The 21935-nt window shown below is 46.7% G+C and overlaps 1 protein-coding gene across 2 annotated transcripts in view; it reads right to left on the bottom strand.

Moving 5' to 3' along the window:
- The window catches only part of GCH1 (GTP cyclohydrolase 1), a 33140-nt gene that overhangs the window by 4114 nt on the left and 7091 nt on the right, over positions 1-21935 (bottom strand). The window contains exons 2-6 of one of the 2 annotated variants that reach the window (XM_074821108.1): positions 16868-16977; positions 14550-14605; positions 11512-11543; positions 10431-10515; positions 3370-3482 (exon numbers count right to left, since the gene is read on the bottom strand). In XM_074821108.1, coding sequence (XP_074677209.1) covers positions 3377-3482; positions 10431-10515; positions 11512-11543; positions 14550-14605; positions 16868-16977 — 389 coding nt within the window. In that variant the 3' untranslated portion in view covers positions 3370-3376. Of the gene's footprint in view, positions 1-3369; positions 3483-7336; positions 9740-10430; positions 10516-11511; positions 11544-14549; positions 14606-16867; positions 16978-21935 lie in introns of those variants that run through there. The other variant, XM_074821107.1, reaches the window with a different exon arrangement.

Genomic DNA, 21935 nt, shown 5'->3' with positions numbered 1-21935 from the left:
TCTGCGGGTGGTGTGTTCACAACCTCGCCGGGCAGCCTGGTGCAGGGTTAGACCACACTTACTGGTTAAAAAAAGGTTTTTTCTGACATTTAAATGGAATTTCCTGTATTTCAGCTAGTGGCTATTGCCTTTTGTAGCTCTTTTTTATCCACCCCCAGCAGACACATCAGTAAGATTCCCCTGAGCCTCCACTTCTCCAGGCTGACCAAGCCCAGCTCCTGCAGGCTCTTCTCAACCACTCCAAGCGCTAAATCATCAGCTTGGCTGTTCACTGTGCTCGTATGTCCCTGTCCCTCCTGTACTGGGGAGCCCAGCACTGGCCCAACACACCACCTGTGTCTCACCAGTGCTGAGCAGAGGGGCAGGATCACCCCAGCCTTGACCTGTTGGAGATGCTCTTCTTAACGCAGCCCAGGATGCTGGCGGCCGCCTTTGCTGTGAGGGTGGGTTGCTGGGCTTGTGGTGTCCACCTGGACTCCCAGATGCTTCTCTGCAAAACTGCTTTCCACCCCGTCAGCCCCCAGGGTGCACAGAGGTGGGGGGTTATCCCTCACTGGGGGCAGGACTCAGCCCCTTGCTGAATTTCTTGAGGTTCCTCTCAGCCCATTTCTCCAGCCTGTCCAGGTCACAGAATCCCAGAATCATCTCGGTTGGAAAAGACCTTGAAGCTCTTCCAGTCCAACCATGAACCTCACACTGACTGTTCCCAACTCCACCAGATCCCTCAGCGCTGGGTCAACCCGACTCTTCAACCCCTCCAGGGATGGGGACTCCCCCCTGCCCTGGGCAGCCCATTCCAACGCCCAACAACCCCTTCTGCAAAGAAATCCTTCCTAAGAGCCAGTCTGACCCTGCCCTGGCGCAGCTTGAGGCCATTCCCTCTTGTCCTGGTGCTTGTTCCTTGGCTCAAGAGACTCATCCCCCCTCTCTGCACCCTCCTTTCAGGGAGTTGTAGAGGGCCATGAGGTCTCCCCTCAGCCTCCTCTTCTCCAGACTAAACCCCCCCAGTTCCCTCAGCCGCTCCTCATACGACATGTTCTCCAGACCTTTCACCAGGGATAACCCCAGGTTATCCTGTTAAACAGGGTCTTTTCTACGTCTACCCCAAAGGGTGATGGGGAAGAGTCAGCATCCAAGGGGATGATGCTCTTGTCCCTTTGGCCCTAACCTGAGGCTCCCGGTGCGGGTACAAATGCCTCATATTTAACAGCGAGGGGAATAGCCATGGGAACAATTTATCAGCAGCAATAGGCAGGGATTTCCCATTACAGGAAAGTTTTTAATCAAGATGGAGAGGGCTTTATCAGAAGAGCTCCTCAAGTTCAAGGAATAATTAATTCCCCAAGTCTGTTGGCTGAGGCTGTGCGGGAGAGGCTGGATGATAACAGTGGGCTGCCTGCCAGCCAGCGACCCGCTCCCAGAATATACCAAATTGCCGCTCCTCAGAGCCCCGGGCCAGCGGCAGCCCACGCCAGCAGCACAGGGCTCGTCACCAGCAGCATGACTATTTTGCTCAGCGTGGCTTTTGTCACTCCCTCATGAGCGGTGAGCGCTGCCACGTAGCCCCCCCCAGAGAGGAAAATATTCCCAGAGCTGGTGCATCTGAACACGAGGCTGCGAGGGGCCGGGCGTAAGCGGCCCTGATGCTGTTCAGCTGCGGCAGAGGCAGCTGCTTGACAGTGCTTTTGGAGAGTGAATTCACCGCGGGGCTCAGCAGCGTCGCTGAGTGCTCCGGGGAGCTGTTTTTAATTGGGATCTGTAAATAGCTCGGTGACGTACGCCCGGCACGGGCACCTTGGGGCTGCGGCATCGCTCGCGCGAGGCGGTGGAAGCAGCGGGGCTGAGTGCTCCCCGCGTCCAGCCTGGGGGTCACGGTCCTGGCATGGATCAGAATGGGTACCCTATATCTATACATAAATCTATACAGCCGTATATGTCCACACAGGCAAAGTTTGCAGCCTTAGGAAGATGAAGCCACCTCTCTGCATCTCCCAGCAAGTTGCCTGGTGATGGATGCTTAAATTAGTGTAGCAATAGCACCCATCCCTGTGCAATTTGGGGGAGAGGGTCCCAGAGCTGCCATGGAGCCATCAGCAACCACAAAGGGAGCAATCGGAGAAGGACAGACCATGGCTTTGCCCAAAGCCCAGTGCACGCAGAGCCAGGGCCCCCAGCCGTGCTCTGGGCAGGCAGCAGAGCGGTGCTTACAGCCTGCCGGTGCCTGGGAGAGCAAAGCAGAGTTTTCCCTCTTTTCTCTAAGAAAACACCTTGCTGACTGAGTCTGGTTAGAGGAGAAATCGCCCAGCTCAGCCAGAATACCCACTTTTACATAGAAAATAGATTTTTGGCCAATTTTAAATAATAATAATAATTTTTAAAATCATCCTGGCAGGTTAGCCCCTCTTTTTGACAAAGCAGCACCACCTCCACCCCTGCGAAGAGGCAGCACGGGGCTGGGCATTGGCTCCCCAGGGCAGCAGCATCCAGCAGTGGGATGCAGCCAAGGGATTGGGTGCCCCTCTCCCACGGCCCCATGCTCCCAGTCTGGCATCGGGGTGACCTCCCAGGCCTCCCCAAAAAGCATTTCCAGCCCCACCATGAAAGCTCTTGCTCCTCAACCAGGACGAGCAGAGCTCAGGGCCGGGCTCAGCAGAGGGAGCCACAGACTGTGCGTCCCCGGGCAGGCGGCTGCCGAGGCCGGGACCCAGCCTGGCCCTTTCTCCTCTCTCCACATCACTGACCTTGAGCATCACTGAGCTGGAGCCAGGACCTTTGCAACCTCCTCCTGCCATCTACCCCACCCGCTGCTGCTGCTTCCCTACAAAAACTTTCCCTGTCCTTCTCTTTCTCTCCTCCAGCTGCCTTGGTGCCTTGTGATAATACCCATTTCGCTCCTGGTTTACCTCCCCAGGCGATGAGCAACAGAGGAGATTGGACACGATGAGCACAGAGCCGAGGTGCAGCCTGCCTGGGGCCCCGGGCTGGCACCCCTGTGGCTGCGGGGCTTCGGGTCCCTGTAGGAAGCGTTTACACAGTGCTAAGGGCTGTCACCACTTCAAAAACATCCCAAATGTATCCTGCGGGTACATTATGAAGGTGACACCAATGGGGCAGACATTTATGTTTTCCAATAATTAACATTTACAGGCCACATGACTTGTAATATTTCTGGCTAGAGCAAAAAACACACATGGAGGACGATCCCTTGCTCCCTGCAGTAGGTAAAAATAATAGGTAAAAACAAATTTACCATTTGTTTTACCATAAACATACCCCACCCCCCCATCAGTCATTCGTTGGCTAATCTGCTTCTAATAACATTGCTAATGCTCATGCTGATAACAATTAGAGAGGAAAAAGAAAGTTTGCCTTTTTCCTACGCGTGGATGCGCCACAGCATGTCCCGGCTGGAGCGGCGGCGGTCACCTCCTCCACCCACTCCCGCAGCTCTTCGGAAGGTCGGTGCACGGCTGCCAAGGGAACTAAAGAAATACAGAATCCCAGAATCATCTCGGTTGGAAAAGACCTTGAAGATCCTCCAGTCCAACCATTAACCTCACACTGACCGTTCCCAACTCCACCAGATCCCTCAGCGCTGGGTCAACCCGACTCTTCAACCCCTCCAGGGATGGGGACTCCCCCCCTGCCCTGGGCAGCCCATTCCAACGCCCAACAACCCCTTCTGCAAAGAAATCCTTCCTAAGAGCCAGTCTGACCCTGCCCTGGCGCAGCTTGAGGCCATTCCCTCTTGTCCTGGCACTTGTTCCTTGGCTCAAGAGACTCATCCCCCCTCTCTGCACCCTCGTTTCAGGGAGTTGTAGAGGGCCAGGAGGTCTCCCCTCAGCCTCCTCTTCTCCACACTAAACCCCCCCAGTTCCCTCAGCCGCTCCCCATCAGACCTGTGCTCCAGACCCTGCACCAGCTCCGTTGCCCTTCTCTGGACACGCTCGAGTCATTCAATGGCCTTTTTGGAGTGAGGGGCCCAAAACTGAACCCAGTCATCGAGGTGCGGCCTCACCAGTGCCGAGTACAGTGAGGTACAGCTTCTCTAGGAGACCAGTGGGATGCTGTGAGGGTGTATGGGCCTCCCGTAGCATGGTGAGGGGTTCCCCACATCACACCTGAAGGTTGGGTGGTGGGCACCCACCCAGGAATTGCTCCCAGGATGGCATTTATACACCCCAGGCCAATGAAGCACCACTGTGGTTTGCCTTAGCACTTTTAAAAGAGTTTCCAGGCCCCTATAGCTCAGTGACCTGCGCTTATGGTGGATTTTTAACCTTTGCTTTACTGTTGCAATCTCAATATGGAGCAGCAGAGCAAATAGAGAGGTAACGTGGTACGGTCCACTCTGCCAAAACCGCCCCTGCAAACCCCAACACCAAAAACACAATACAAAGTTGTTAAAAAAAATTAATAAATTCCTCGTGATTATATTCTTTGGGTATTTTAGCAAAATTTCTTTGAATACTGTGATTTATTTGCTGTCCCTGTTAACAGCCCAGCCAAAAACTTATTAAAAAGAGCTTTAATGTTTTATATCCTCTCAACTACTACATCACGGCTGCAACTTTAAACACAACTAGAAGGCAAAGCTTTTCACAAAGGTTATTTCCAGGAGTTGGGCAGAAGGGCTCAGCCACAGCTCAAAGGGCACAGCTGACTGGGGGCTCTTTCCCAACACCACAACTCACTCCAGAGAGCAGGAGCAGAAACCAGAGGCCAGGTAATGAGCAATTTGAGCTCATTAAGCAATTATGAGCTGCTAGAAGGTTGGGACTGCTGCATAAAGCCTCCAGGATGATCAGAGCCTTTGATTGCAGCTGCTCAGGAGGTAGATTTTTGGCTAGAAAGAGCCTGTTTTGGGATCCCCTGGCTAAAATGCCCAAGGAAAGGCAGGGCTTTTCTGATGCTCCCCCAGGTGCTGACAGGCACTCAGCCTGGGTGAGACGTGGACAACAGCCACCCTCTCAGAAGCCCATGTTGCACCGATGGCCACCCCAGTCCTACTCTGGCTCGCAGCTCCCCGCCACTGAAGGCTCAGAGCTGCAGGTTAGCCATCTGTCAGGGTTTCCCAGCTTGCTGGTTCTGCCCCAGGTTCCTCAAACCTCCCTCTCCAAGACCTCACCCCAAGGCTAGCCGTGTCTCCGTGAGCTCCCCTGGGGACAGGTTGGGTTGGGCTGACAGCTCTGATGTCTGCAGGCAGTTAGTCACCACCTGCCTGACACATCTTGACCAGCAGCAGGATCTTGTACGCAAGAGGGTGCTTTGAGGAAAAAGTTTGGGGATTTGCGCTTTTCAGCAGAGAAGAAAAATCTACCGTGGCCTTGGGAGCATGAAGATGGTTTCCAGGAGACATCAGGGACACTGGGACATGCTGGCGGAGCGAGTGACCCACCAGCCAGGCCTCTGCAGGGAGGGAACCAAGGTCACCTCTTCACACTGCGTGATAAGCAGGACTCAGCACCTCCCGGGGCTCCTCACTGTGAACATCTGCCTGAACCAGAGTTTAAACCTGCACCTAGAGGTGGAACGTGAAGGGAGAGGACCAAAGAGCCTGCACCAGGGACCTGGCTGGGCACAGCCCCGGGACTTGCTGACCAGTCACTCCACAGCACATGGGTGCAGGAGATGATGGGAGACCCCCAAAAGTAAACCACAGTGATAGAAAAACCACAAAGAAGCTGCTTAAATGGGAGACTCCTGAGGAAGAGGAAAAAAAAAAAAAAAAAAGAGAAGAAACACGTATCACTGGAGGGTATCAGGAAATGAGCAGGTGATAAAGCAGATGGATCTTGGGAGAAAGGGATGGGAGGATGTCACCTTATTACAGATTTTGGTTCTTTTACAGATTGGGTTATCACACCCTTCTGGGTTTTTTTGAGCTGTAAACCCTTCCAAGCTGAGTATTTTTTCAGCCCAGTGAAAAGAGTTTTTCCCATGATCACAAAACCAGGGAGGCTCCTTCCCAATCCCACACCTAAAAAAAAAAAAAAAATCAAGATGCAAGGAATAGGAAATTTCTTGCAGAAGTGCCTGTTTTGATAAACAGGCTGTTTCCTACCACAACCACCAGCTTTAATATACAACCGTGGGAAACACAGAAGTAACTCAGCTTCACAACAAAGACAATTCCTGACAATGCTCCTGGGGCTTTCCAGGAGGGTTATTTCCAAATAGGACAGACCAATTGGAAAAAAAAAAATATATCAAAAACACAAAAGGCTGGAGGGGACTTTCATTCATTATTCCTTCTCCATTTCTGACCGCCACAGCATTCACCCACAAAGCCACGCTGTACCAGCAGACTCCCCAGCCCTGCCTGCTGCCCAAAAACCTCTCTGCTTGCCTTTTCACCACCCTGGCCTGGTTGATCTCATGCTTCGGCACAGAGAAGTAGGTAAGAGATTAAAGAAGCTGTGCTGGTTTTGCCTGAGATAGAGTTAATTTTCAGACAGGCATTTAATTTCTTCTTTTTCCTCTCTTTTTCTCATCCTGATGAGGGCTCCGGCCAGAGGTCGGGCAGCTCATCTGTCACAGTCACGGCTCCAACCGCAGCCCGGACACCGTCTGTGCCCCTTGAAAGCATCTGGCAACGTAGAAAAGCAAATATGAAGTGTGAAAGGGCTGTGGAGGGACCTCCCTGGAGCACGCAGGCACAGCCCGCTTTCCTTCGGTGATGCCGAGAGGTGACAGGGCGGCTGCAATGCCATCCATGGGTGTGCACACACAGCCCATGCCGTCCCCCTTCCGCTGGCAAAGCGCTGCCTATAACGCTCCTCAGGAGGCTGGGATCTGTGAATTTTTATTTTACCCCTGAATTTCCGCAATATCTGCATCCTGGGAGGACTACAGGAGGGTCTTTAAGAAGAGCAGTACAGTTTTACTGGCGCAGGGTGGGGTGACCCAACCAAGACTTCAGCTTCAAGGTCTCCTGTCGCATCACAGCACCTGTTAAGATAGATTTGTTCAGGTATTTAAACCTTTGGCCAGGATCCAGGTATTTCCTCAGTAAAGTGTGATGAGGCACCCAGAATGGCTGAAGAAGCAGACAAAAGGAGTAGAAGCCCACAGGAGCCTCCACGCATGCAACTGTCTCCCGCTTCCCCTGCCCCAGCGTCGGTTCCTCCGGCACCAAGGACCCGTAGGAAGGAGGTGACACCAAATCCTGGAGGATTTTTTGCTGCCCAGTCAATAAAATGAGGCCTCATCTGCAGACAACAGCAACTACTGGCCCAGAAGAGGAACCCAACATCTCCTCACAGGGAGAGGGAGCTTGTGCCCTTTCCTCATGCGATGCCCTCGCCTCCAAGTCACCAAGGACACAACCACTCCAAAGGGTGATACTGTGCTTTAATGTTGAGGAGACAACGGACTTTTACGTGGTACAACAGCAGGCTGTACGTACTATACATATATACACACTGGGTGTAGTTAAAGCTTGTGTACTTGAACAATACTAATGCTCCAACAAATGCACCAAGTCTTACAACAACAAAAATGTGAACAAAATCCAAGGCCACAAGTATAGAGGGGTATGTTTTAAGGACTACAGGTCAGATTGAAATAAAACACAGTGGTGGCGCAAGGTGAACTTTATCCTGAATGGAGATAAGTGGTTAAAACACAACCTTTTCATTACCTCAGGAGCGAGACAGAGTTTTACAGAGACTTAATTTCCAAACTAAAGCAAGCGAAAAGAAATGAATGTACTAGCGTGTGCCCCTTTGGTTCTCAAATTCTCCTTCCAGTTGCGGAGCTAAAAAGAGAAGGAGTTTTCCTCTAGACTTCAGGCAAGAAAGATTTAAGGCTTTTCAGCTGGATATTTGAAACATATCCTGGAAAGTGGCAATATCTGCTCTCAATCATCTAAGGAAAACAAATGCCGTAGAGTTAGTGTATTTTATAAATGTGCAACACAGCTTGTTTACACCAGCAGACAAACACTTTTATAGCACCTAACTCTACAGGATCCAGGGCAGAGGATATTATAAAAGATTTTTCCAATAATGCTGTGAAGGTCATCAAGGTAAGATGAGTGTAATTAAACACACGAGGTGGTTGTTCTTGCAAGTTCTTTAGGCCCAACAGCAATTTGACCAGACATGATTTTCATTTTGTTTCCAACATGGGTTGAAGCCAGAGACAGGAATGTTGGTAAGATGGAGTTTGCCAGACCAGGAACTGCCTTTTAGGTCAGCGTACAGGACATCTTGGAGTCATATTCAGCAGAGCAGATACAACTGTGGGAACCTGCACTGTGGGCATCTGACACCCCTGGCTGACATTTTCATGTTTAACTTTTGCCTCCTGTGCTTGGTTTGAGAAGGGTGGTTTTCATTTGTGCCTCATGTTTTCCCAATTAGGAGTTACAAAACAGCCATTAAAATTGTAACAAAGTGTAAGAAGTTCAGCCAAGTCCAGCTGACTGAGACTTTTTGTACCAATACTGCCACATACAGAGGTTGCCACATACACAGGAAAATGTGGTCTAATTCATTTTGATGGCCATGGAAATGCTTTTCTCAATCGCTCTTACGAAATAAGTCGTTGTCATTTCAGGTTACTTTGCCCTGGAATGACCTGCCATCAGGCAGGAGAGGTACAATGTGCTGTGTTGAGGATTTCAGTGCCCTCCTTTGGTCCAACATTTATGAGATGCAAATCTTGAAATGCTTAAAGAGAAATCTTCATTTTCAGATCATCAGACTAGTGTTAGCTTCTCAGTCTAACCCATGGAAATCCATGAAGGAAAGCTCAAGATATAAATATTATTAAAAACCTCTTTGGATATCTTAGCACTTTGCAGACAGACTCTGGGGGTTTTTTCCTCCCCCTGTTAACGTTTGCTTAAAAATAGTAAGAAACTGACAGTTAAAGTGGTCAGACATTCTGAGGCACAGAGAAAAAGGTGCATAAAACCCTTTATATTGAGATAAGACCGTGCCCCAAATAATTCAGAAGTTAATTCCCTGCGTGGTAAGAGGCTAGGAAAAATGTGTTTTCAGTTTCTCAAACAAAAAACACACAAAAAAGGAGGGTTAATACTAGCAAGAATGTAAAAACACCACCAGAAGTAACATCTCAAAGAGGTATAACACACATATCCAGATACTGAAACAACCACTACAGGACTTGTAATAAAATATAGTCAGAGATAATTCAGGACCATCCTTTTCAGCAGAGGTACAGTATTTGCAGTGTAAGTGGTCCTACAAGGATCCACAGCCTTTCGTTTGTTTCCTGTGCTGCTCCATATTTACTCTGACAAACGTAACTGTTTCATAAATATCCATTTCACTCCCAACCCCCACTTTTCTCCTAACAACAGTATGTTCTGCATCATAGATGGAAAAACCATCTCCAAAACCCTATCCATAGTTTATAATTCTGTGATGTCAGCGTCACTGGAAATCCAGGAGGAGCCTAACTCATCGATACATTTGTCATTTGCCATCAGAAGTCTTCTACTGCACAAAGACTTCACCTCACAAAGATTATGACAACAATTCACAACAACTTAGTTTAAAAGTGAGATGTAGGAACAAGTAAGGACAGACAGTGACAGTGGACAGAACAATCTCCAGAGTGCATTTAGAGAAGAACACAGTTTCAGCTCCTGATGAGTGTCAAGAATTCTTCACGGGTCTTTGGATCTTCCCGGAATACCCCCAACATTGTGCTGGTTACTGTTTTACTGTTCATTTTCTGTACCCCACGCATGACCATACACATATGCCTAGAAGAAATGAGAGGGGAGTCGATAAACCAGGCATCAATAAACTGAAAAGAAATAAGCAATCCTACAAAGAGATGTCTCTTACACGGTCACAATAAATTCTGGGGAAGTGACGAAACCTCCATATCCAGAATGGACATCTGTGAGTCGTACCTCAGCTGTCCTCTCAGGAAAAGCAAGCCAAACGCCCAGCGCCCTGCCTCCTCTCCTCAGATACCAAGAAAATCCCAAGAAAAGATCAAGCTTTCACAGAATCATCTTGGTTGGAAAAGCCCTTGAAGATCCTCCAGTCCAACCATGAACCTCACACTGACCGTTCTCAACTCCACCAGATCCCTCAGCGCTGGGTCAACCCGACTCTTCAACCCCTCCAGGGATGGGGACTCCCCCCCTGCCCTGGGCAGCCCATTCCAACGCCCAACAACCCCTTCTGCAAAGAAATCCTTCCTAAGAGCCAGTCTGACCCTGCCCTGGCGCAGCTTGAGGCCATTCCCTCTTGTCCTTTAAATGGCTCCAACCCACCAGGCCATTTCCCTGAGTGGGCAAGGATGACTCCTGCCTGCACTCTGCCTTAAACACACACGGCACACAGCTACCGCAGCCAAGGAGGCAACACACGACAGCTCTGCGGCGCACAGCTGGAATCACACCCAGCCCACCCACTACCACGGAACAGCTCAGAGTGACTTACGTCGCTTCAATAACCACTCCAACGCCAGCGGGCTGTAAGGCTTCTGTGATGGCTATTGCGATTTGTTTGGTAAGGCGTTCCTGGACTGAAAGAACAAGAGGCAGGTCAGACATGGTGTTAAATCTGACTAGCATCAACGTACCACCCCTACCTCGAGAGGTCTGCCTGTTCTTCACCACCACCACCACCCACCCACCCACACATACTGCTCTTCCTAAGTAAGTTTTATTAGTACCAAACCCAACCTTATGTTTTGTATCCTGGCACAGAGCTTTTATTTGCTTGTTTGTAACGGGAGTCATTTTGCATCAAGCCTTTGCAGGAACTTTGCATTACCATGATTTGTTATAACAGCTCTTACATTTGCTATTATGCAGTTAGATTTTCTTGCTTCCCTATTTTCTTTCAGTTTTTATGTATTTGTTCACTGGCTTTACTGCTGCACGATTTGTTCCCTACAGACAATTTCTCTTTTTAAAGAAAGGAAATGGAGATTTAAAAGAAATGAGCAAATTAAGAGAGTCTATTGTCCTGTGAAGCTTTACTTCCTGCAGCTCTAGCACCCTCTATTCCCCACTCTGACACCTCAAGGTCACCAAGACTTCTGTCACCAAGAACAGGCCAAATTTAACTGCAGGACAATGAGAGCAGGCTGAGCCCAGCCCAAAGCCTCAGTTCCCACAGCTTCCTCCACTTCTCAGGGGCAGCAGGCAGGCAGTCCATAACATGGCAGCTCTGGCTTCATCTCTTCAGACGAGAATTCTTGAAGGCATCTCTCAGATTATCTGTTGGAGAGTTCACCTCCAGCAGCATCCAATACTAGTTTAGTTATTCCTGGCAGCTGTATCTTGTAGCACATTTATCCTCTGAATCAGTTACTGCCTACGTCTATTTTCATAGGCAGATTTTACCCTTCACTGGAAATGCAGAGGCTAAGTAAGAAGACAGATGAGAAACACCCGTTCAAGAACACAGTGTTTATCTTGACACTAAAATTTGCACAGCTATAGTCCACCTACCATCACCCTGAGCTGGCTAGCAAAGAAGTGCACACAACAAAACCAAAAATTCATCTGTTTACCTTGTAATCTTCTACTGTATATTTCCACAATCCTGAAGGAGAAAGAAAAAAAGACAATGTTACAGTTATTCCCATCTGTCTGATCTTCACAATTAACCTGACACTATCAAACAAGACCACTGTACAGACCCTGGCTGGCATCGCTCGAGGACTTCCCTCAGGACGTCACTGTGTTTAGTGACAGGTTCCCCCTACCTGCCACCCCAGAGACTATTTCAGGGGCAAACCTGTCACTTCTCCTTAGAGTTTCTTCCATTGGTGTTTCCTTTTAAATTACTTGTACCACCACCCTCCTGCCTCACACAGTTGCAAGGGAATCCAGGCCCAAAGACTCCCTAGAAGCTAATCCTTGAACTGAGGTCAGGCTACCTCCTTTCACTTCGATCGGAACCAAAAGCTGTTTTAAGGACAATTCAGATATTGAGATTCCCAGAAGGCTACTGAAGTGAAACAAGAGATGGTTTGGATTCTTGCGTTTAACCACAAATTTAACTAAGAGACAGAATTGGTTTTATTTAAAACAGATACTCTCCACCCATACATCACACCATCCTCCACATTTCAATGCAGAGAGCTCCTTAATGCTCCCCTCGAACCTGACTTCAAATTTAAGCCATTTGTGGGGCAACACAAGTGACACTACTGTCATTTATCGCCACAGTACTCTAATCCACACATTCAAGAAAAGTCTTAGAACTGCTCTGTAAGTCAATGGGTTATTCGTGCCAACCTCAAATGCTTAATTAGACGTCAAGTGGCCATATAAAGAAGATGCTATAGAAAGCTTCAATACCCATCTGGTCAGACTAGACAAAAACCAGACACTGGCTGACAGCCTGAGGCATTAGTTACAAGAAGCATTTCTGACAATGAGACTTGCCTGCTGTTTTGGAGAGAGAATTATATGCAGAAACTCCCCTCCAGAAATGAAATGGTTGTTACAGCTCTTCTAAACAAAGCAACATAATATTTAGACTAAATGTATGGATAGGAAACAAGCCGATGCTCAGATATTTTTACACTGGTGTTGCATATAAGTAGTCCTATATGCATATTAATGTAAAAACAGTTATTTGCATTAGCATTTTCAAGGCTGAGCTTAAAATCCAAAGAAAGATGTTTGTTTACTGAATACAGGTCATCCACAACTACAGAAACTCACACATTAGACTAATCCTATTACGAAAGATTACGCCTACAGTACCAACAGCCTCACAAATCTTCGTTTGAACACTGGTTGTATTATATAGGGCACCAAGGGGAAGCACTGTTTGGCCCACCAATCTCTTCACGGTAAGAACTCAAAAGCAAGTGAGGACTGAGAACATTTTGTTATACAAGAATCTAATCTCTTCATTATTGCAGTATATGGGAGTTTTATCCTAACTTGAAAAAGAGGCAAGATTGAACCTTTCAAGCACAGCGCAGGAAGCCGTGCACATATTCATGCATGCTTCTATGCTGAGAATAAATAGTAGGAAAATTGTACACTTCTAGCACCATGTTGCCACTTGCATTAAAAATCACCAAAGACAGTTTTAAGCTCCTTTTTACATCTGCAGTTCTTGAGTTAACTGGAGACCAGAGCAAGCACAAATCAACTGATGTGTATTTCAAATGTGATCTTTAATCCTGCATTCAAGCCCGGCAGAAATGAAACCAAGTGCTAAAGACAGTCTCTTCAGGAAGGATGTTCGCCTTCAGAAATCCAACTCAAAAAGAAAAACCCCACACCACTTAAAAAGATCCAGCCACACAAGTGCCAGCCAACACACAACATAAGCTGTGAACTCTTGCACAGACATCCCCAAGCGTAAAGTCTTTCGCCCAGCAGCTGCAGCGCTGACAGCTCAGAACCTCACCCCACAACTTCAGCAGTTCAGTACAGCCACAGAAAACATGTAAGAAAAAATTTAAATGTTGAACTGCCAGTTTCAGCGTTTTAATCAGAGCAAAGTCCACTCCTATAAGCACGGCTAGAAGACATGTAGATGGTTCCCCCTGTACTATGAGGTTACGTTAACAAAAATGTGACTTCCAAGGGCCCTTCCACTTCCAAACCAAACTCACTGTTGTGCCAGCAGAGCACAGAACAGAGCTGATTGACTTTAAAGCATTTTAGTGTCATATCCCACACATTTCTTACCTGCTAAGAAAACCCAGCGGGCATACAGATTTACAAGGCTAATTCTCATTAGTATTATTGGAACTACGCAAGATTAACAGACATATCAGGGAAAATATAAGCAAAACCTATGTGGTCTTTCTGAACTACAGCCAATTTTTCAGATTCATTTCTCAAGAGACTCTTCCACTCTGGCCCCAAATAATCTGATTATTGACAGGATCTACCATATTCTTCCTCATCAGAACTAGAAAGTGTCACTTTATAACAAGATTCAGTGCAACAACTGATCCAAGGGCACTCACTAAGGGAAAAGCTATTTTACATAACAAATGGATTTCTCAAGTGTATCATAATTGCTTTGTTTCTTAGGCTGAGCCTGATCTATAAAAATCTACCCCACGGCCCTCTCAGCAGGTCTCGGGTGAAAGAAAGAAATGCCAAATTTATCTGAAGAGTCAGCTAACAGATGAAAGCTTTAGATTCAGTTTCTATCCATAGAACGTGTTTCATTTACAGTTTCAAAGTTTGGGATTTTCGTTCTTATCAGTCAGTATACACACAAGTAGTAAATAGCTAGAGATCCCCACTGGTTTTGGTGGCCTGCCTTAGAACACGACCAAATTCTCTGTTGTTCTTGCTTGTGTGCTCCCTGCAGACACCAACGCTTTGGATGAACGTACAAAAGCCTTACGGCTCTACTACAGTCGACTGATGTGAATTCACAGAGAGCTCTAAGACTTATCTGTCCTCTCCACAAAAAACATAATGCTGAGGATTGGTCTAAATCCAAATCCAGGACACAAAGTGGGCTGAGCTTTAGAGGGGGACCAGATTAGAAAGATTAGCAGAGTTAGCACAGCCTGGAATCCTTTTTAGAAATTAGCATCACTTTCATTACATTAACACTTACCTAGCAAGCTTGCTGAGGCCAAGTACTTGTTTGTTAGGAAGGTAGCCAATATGTACCTAGACAGAGGAGAACAAACCATTAACAGAATCAAAACCATGCTTCCAAATGCATATGAAACTCATGCATAGAGAATGAGGATGTGCGTTTGCCCCAGAACTAACTCTGGAACAGTCCAGAAGTCTTAGCATGTGGGAGGAACAAGCCACCATGCAAGCCTGGAAAATTGTGGAGCTAACGGAGACTGTAAATGCCTGGTGAGGTCAGTGTCCTGGTGAAGAATAGGTAAGTTTTCTGAGGGGGAGAAAAATCACAACTCTTCAAGAGTCAAGGCTTATGTTCCAAGTCTCAGGAATGCTACACAGTACTACTACGTTTGGGTACAAAAAGCAGCCTGTTACTCAGCTCAGCACAGCTCTGTTTGCCTAAAATAAACATGCTTTTCTTTCAAGACCTAAAATGGATTTATGGAGCAGAGGGAGAGGGAGGGTACTTGACTTCCAGTGAAAGTTGTGATGGCAAGAAGTACTTAGCCACCAAAATCAGGGCTGCACTGTGTTTTGGGTTTTTTTTTCCCCTGTGGTAGTATCATAGATCAATGTGCGATTTAGTCAACTTCCATCCTGCTCAAGTATGGATTTGCTGAACATTCACACTGAACCGTAGTTGCACTAAGTTGGAATAAGGTCTTTAGCAGAAAAATGCTGATACAAAGGTAGGGGGAAAGGCATTTACCTTCTTGTTTTTAGAAAGCAACACAGGCTACTGAATTCAAGTGGGTTTACAGCTATAACAGATTATAAACCAGCATTTGTGTCACTGTACCAGAGACTTGAAAAATTAGCCAAGATACAGTAGGGGAGTCAGTGCAGGATTCTGTCTTAGTGCTTTGCCTAGAGGCCCCATTGTTGTACCTGCAGTTAGAGGTACCACAGTGCACCTAATTACCTGGCTAACTTGCTCATTCCTATCACTTCTGTTGGGTAATCAACCCACTGACACCTGAAAAGACATGAAACATTTCAGATAAAGTGAGAGACATAACTCAGAAATAAGCATTGAATCCTGTTGCCCATGGAGTATTTTTGTAAATTTCTTCATTTCATTTAAAATAGAACTGCAAATACAAGACCTACTGGTCAGTATTTGCAGCCTGTTTGATGTACCCAACAGGAGAATGGTTAGTCTGAGAATATTTAGAGGCATACCAAGTCATTTAGCAGACCATTATACGAGCAGGACCGATTCGGTGTTTGCGAGGAGATTTCTCCAAACCACAGAGGCTAAACAGCTAGATGTAAAAAGAATGCATATATTGCCACAGGAGTAATGCAGAGAAAATACACAGTATGTGTAACCAAGAATAACACGCAAAGTAGAAAGGTTGCACAGAAAAAGAAGTTACCTTGTTTTCCAGTAAAAAATACTAACAGTAAGAAAAGAAAGCAGATGAAATTGAGTTGACTCAACTAAATAAACAGCTGGTTTCTGTTTGGGTGTTTTATTTTTGGGAGACAGTTTACTTGGCACATACGTGGCACTGATCAGATTTTATAGACAACAAAAGCACTTGCTACTCTCTGGCCTGCGAGTACTTTATGCTAGAACAGATGGATCAGAATAAGCTCCATCCTTCTGTGCTGATACGGGAGTGAAGAGGCTGAGATCTGCAGAAGGGACTATCCACTCTGAACTCTTCAGTTAACCAACTCTCAAGTTAACCAACTCAAGTGGTTAACTTGAGAGTTTTTATTTTCTTTTTAAAGTTGTTGGCATCACAATTTCAACATCCTCTGACACACCAGCCCCTTTCATGGGACCCCCAGCAGCCTCCTGCTGGGCAATTTTGACCACCCCCTCCCTGAATGGGTTTGCTTATTTAAGCCAGGGCTGCTAATCAGAAGTTTGTTCCACTCATGGGAGGTTCCCAAGGTGAATGTGCACTAGATAGCTCTGAGCCAGAAGCTAAATCCATGACAGAGTCAGCGTGCAGGGTGAGCTGGTTTAATATCAAGATGTCTGCCCTCAAGGCTTGCTGCTGCTTCACGAAGGAGAGCTTTGATATGAAATGTCAGAAACCATTAGATTACTTCGACTAGGAAAGGTTGAGCATTATATTTCAGGAGTTTAAATCCAAATAAAACTCCCATTAAGGAGGTCTTCCTTATTTGTGTTCTGAAGATTAACTTCTAGAATCATAGCCGTAAGCAGTAAATACTTACAGCTTTAAAAGCTTCGTAGTTACAACTATGAAGTCTTTTACATGTACTTTAGGTCTTTTATCATGGATTTCCCCCATTTGCTTCATGAGGAAGAGTTACCTTTCCAACAAATGGAACGAGGTGATGCTCACACAATGAGAACATGTCTATGTCCTTCACAATTACCATCTCATCATGATCTTCATCAAAGATGGCGTCATTCAGAACATCTGAAATTAAACATTTGCATTAAAAAAAAAATAAAGGCACAAGCATGGAAGGTTCTTCCAGCCAGTATCTGAGAAAGCTTGTAGTAAGAGCACAGCCCTCTTAGAAATACAGATTTTAGGGTTAAGATATGGGAGGCAAGTAAGGAGTAACATCACAAGTATGCTTTGGTTTGCATACGATCACACAATTGCCACAGTGATATGTCAGACTACGTGTATAGCATTTTATTTAAATAATAGTTTGAGCCCAGGTTAGAACGAGTCTAGTCTTTGCAGAATTACTAACTTCTTAAGAGCAATTAAGACCACAGCTGATCAAGCCAGTGCTGAGGAGGAGAGCAAGTCTCAAAGTGGGCTTCCATTACTGCTTCCACATACCACAAGCAAAGTTGAGCCTGAGGTTTGAGAAAAGCTAAGCCATCCCAGCAGTTTCTTCAAACACTTCAACATCAGCATCACTATCTTCAAGGAAGCTTTGCACACAAATAAGATACTCTTATTTCATCCTGAAGCACACCAGCCAGAAGCTGTTTAGGCATACACAAAAGTCCAAGAGACAGACCTGTATCCACAGATGGGGGAGAGATTTGCTGCCCTGAACCGAAAGCAGGCTTGCATGTGCATACTCAGGCCTAATTCTGCACATCAGAGTTAACAGAGAATTGAGGTGGAGAAACTCACAATGATAGAAGGAAGAAGAGACAGCTCAGTAAGAAAAGGAACATACAATGTGACACTCAGAGCTCAGCAGAACAGACCCTCAGTTGATTTTCCAGGTTTAGCAGTCCTCTGACAAGTCCCCGGGCAATCCTGACACAGGTTACAGCAGATCACTAGGGTATCCACAAAGATTGCAGGCAGCTGGACCACGCTTGCAGAGGTTAAAAGTAGAAGTTTCAAGTTAAGAGACCAAGCCTTTTGAAGGACAAGAGAGAAAAGCTGTATAGAAGAGAGAGATTAAACCGAGAGAATAGCAAGAGAGAACTAGATGTACAGAAGAGCTGATAATCAGAACATGGAACTCTGCAAACAAGTTAGCTGGAAGCCACACTGACTACTTGGAGTTACTTCCAGGAAGCAGAGTCACATACCCCATGGCCAGAAGTGGAAGTAGGGTGCTCAGGGACTGCCCTGCTTCATCCACGGTGGAGCTTAGCACCTGCAGTGGCAATTACACAAATCTAATAGTTGTGTCTGCTCTACTTGCGTTTATGCCTTCCCCTGACATGCACGTACACCTAATGGCCACCATCTGTTGTCGATAACGTATCATCATCATGGAGCATTTTAATTTCCTGCTTGCTATCAGCACTACACAGGTAACCCTGGAAACTGTGCGCAAGATGTTCTGCCTGCGACGCATGTTCTCTCCTGAGAATGGCTGGCAACCTGCAAGACAGCGAGGCTGAACCCCAGAAGGCTTTTGATCAGGTCAGAGTGCAGGAGTAGAGGGCACAAAAGAGGCCAGGAAACAACTCTGTAAAGGCACATGATTTTGTTCTTCAAATTTCAGAGTCTAGTTTACACCAGACACTGCTGGAGAGGAGTTTGATTACATGGGGAGCATCATGCAGTTCTATAACCATGAATTCAGCCAGGAATAGCCAGAATCTGAAACAGAGCAGGCTCAGAGGAAGGGAAGGGGAGACAGAGCAGCTGTCTGGGTTCCTCGCTCCCTCCCACAGCACCCCACAGACATGCCATTTCTGCAGCAGAAAGGCAAACAGTGGTTTCACAAAACCTGTTACTATGCTCAGCATTATTAAAACAAAATCCAAACGGATCCACGAAGCATCTCCAGAGCGACTGCTGCTTTTATTAGACCACCAGCTTGGCTCATACCAGCCTTGCTGGGAGTGTATCAGAGCCCGATGTTAGATATGGATTTACGTCAGCACACTCGCAAAGCAGACTGTTCAGAACAATCAAAAATGGCCACATTCTCATTAAGAGTCACAGTAATGTGTGACACAGGGTAAGGCCAAAGCTACAAGAGAAGGTACTTCAGCTGTGAAGTCTCATATACATGCATATATGCACTTACTGATGTATAAAATATATGTTAATAGACCCTTAGAAACTTTATATAAGGAACCCAACTCTATCACTGGAATGCTGAAGAGCTGCGTTGTATCATGGAGAGAGCTGTTAGCCCTCTTTTAAAGCTGGGGGAAAAAGAACGCTAAGTGACCAGTGGAAGTACCACACGGGCAACTTCAGGAGAAAAAACCAAAATCCATCCTCCTCACAGCTAAAGCCATCAAACAGAAACACAAAGGTCATCCATCCTTCTTGCATATCCCCTCTTCAGCTACAGCCCAGTCACAGCAGTTTGGGCAATGACCCCTCACAGCCATGGGATTTTTAGAGGTGCGTAAGCAAATGGATCCGTGCATCAAGAACACAACCATGGTGCTGTGGGATGCTTCACGCTTCACATTTATACAGGTCTTGCCAATTTTGCACCTTAGATTTACTTAATATTAGCAGCAAGTTGCAGCCAGATCACAGATGATACCTGCTCAGCTGCACAACCTCTGCCATTCTGCCTGCAGCAAGGTGTGCTGATTTTAAGTCAGCACCAGTTACTCCTCGAGAAGGGGGGGCCAGAGCCCATTAAGTAAGAAACCAGCTTAGCCTTAGCCCCTCCAATACCTCCTTCACAACTACCAGATGATACAGGGAGACAAAGGTAAAACAAAATGTGAGAGTGAAGGCCACTACCTGAGTAAATGACCACGGTGTTGAGAGCCCCAGTCACCCCTACCCTGCTCCAGTCCCTCCTGCTCACACTTAACAAGCCTGCTCACCTGAAAATAAGTGTAGCTTGAAGCCTGTCTATCCCTATACCTCCCTTTATGAAATCCAAGCCTTGTGTTGACAAAAGAGTTAGGTAAGAGTAGCTGTGACAAGATGCTGTGCTATGTCTCACCACAGCACTTGTTTTCAGTAATTACACGGGAGAGACTTATTTGGCAGAGACTCAAATGCTTTGTGCGGGGAGGCAATACCATTTTATCTAACTTTGCCTGCCTTTTATTATTTTTTGTTAGTCATTCAATTTGCAACAGCATCAAACAGGGACCTGGCAAGCTCACCCTGCATCCTGCAGCACGAGCTCTGGAGAACTTAACGGAGCTGAAAGGACAGAAGGGGAAACAGGGCCCCAGATTAACCAGGCCAGAAGCAAAGCTGGGGATAAATTCGTGCCTCTTTTCCCATTCTTTCGTTCTACCTACTAGGCCACGCTGCCTCCTTCACTAGCTTGATTTCAGTTTTTTTTGGACGTCCCAAAATATTTATTCTTGCCAGTCAGGGCAAGATCCAAAAGTCATGTTGTCCCTCTGCAGGCCTCAGTTCACCCAGAGCAACGTGGCTGTTACACTGGCTGCGTCTCTCAGCTCTGAAATACCCACCTACCCTTCTAACGCAACAGCATCTTTTCCATCCCTTCTTTCTGTAGCACCAGGATCTTCAAAGTAAAAGCATGGAAGTCCACAAGGCTTTTAGAGGGAAGAGGGCTAGAAGTAAATATTGCTAGCTTGGTTTCCTGACAAAACAAGACAGCTGCAGCTCAGATGGGCTCCTCCTCACCAGGCTACTTCTCCTTAATACAGAAAAGAAATTCTTCCTCTCAAATGAAGCAACACTTTTACTCCCTTCAAGTACCACCTACGTAATCATCCGCATCAGTAGGATAGAACAAGATAGCGTCTCCTCTGCTAGCAAGAGGATGGACATGTTCATACATGGTCCCTTGGCCTCTCCGAGTCATACCTCCCCTCACTCTGCTTTTATTAGTCACAGATGTGCTCAAGTGCTGCCACCAAGCCCTGGCAATAAGCTGAAGGAGACTGCAAATAACACCATTTTCATTCCCCACCGCCCCAGAAAAGCTAAGGGAATTTACTAGGTTAAGTCCTTAAGCCTAGACACATCATGTTCATGAAAAGCTAAGATTCAAATTAGAATATATGGCTAGAAGGGAAGAAGAACAAACATTTTATGTACAGTCAGGGTGCTGTCTAGATTCCAGCGGATTTTGTCTTCAGCCCAGAGTTCAAGTCCTGGTGTAGAAACTTCAGGGAGCTCTTAAAACTGAACACTCACCTCTGCTGCAAGTTAACTCCTGAAACAGCAGAATTTATTTTTTCCACTTTATCTTCAAAAAGAGTTGATAAAAGCAAAAATCAGAATTGGATGAAGACAGAATGAGAAAGACCTTTTAGGATTTTGCGTCAGAGCTAAGCAAAAAGACCTGTTGCTATAGAAACTATTTGCATGGCTTTAATGTGACATGGGAAAGCAAAAGCACCTCTGGCAACCGGAGAAGCTAGAGCCCACCCGGCAGCTGGCTCAGTCGGTGAAGGGAATGAAGGATGGCAGCGCTCTGCAGAGCAGCACTGCATCAGCTTCACAGCACTTCAGATGTCCCATTTTTACTGCGCCTGGGAGACAGAAGACTGAAGTGATGTAGTTTGTTCTCACTAGGAGTTAAAGTACCTCCTCATGGTGTTAAGTTGCCTCACTGCTCCACTTTAGAGAGGAGTCAGACTGAGGATTGTTCAGCGTCAACAGGATGAAGCAGATTTCCCGATACTGTTCCTTGAGCTCATCCATCCTGGCAGATACATAAGGCACAAGGTTCTCCCAACACCTGTTACACAGCTCCAGACTGTCCTCACTGCCAGCCCCTGCGCTTCCATCCTGACCCATAAGTCCCATAAATCGCATCCGAAGCCATCGTAGGAATGGGTTGAGGCCAAGGGAGGCAGACGTCCTGCAAGAGGGAGAGGCAAGTCACACCACACCAATGCCCGTTAGTTTGAACAAACTAAAGTACAGGCTGAGGTCTGGTACCTTCTACTCTCCCAGGAACAGACCAGCTTATGCCTAAACCAGTGGCAGGGGGCCTTGCCTGACCTAGGAACAGGTCACGGTTTGGAGGACACTCCAGA

The sequence above is a fragment of the Strix aluco genome, chromosome 4, assembly GCF_031877795.1.
Source record: "Strix aluco isolate bStrAlu1 chromosome 4, bStrAlu1.hap1, whole genome shotgun sequence".
Classification (NCBI taxonomy): domain Eukaryota; kingdom Metazoa; phylum Chordata; class Aves; order Strigiformes; family Strigidae; genus Strix; species Strix aluco.
Note: the sequence above shows the minus strand (reverse complement) of the source record. Positions and strands in the feature narration are given on the sequence as shown.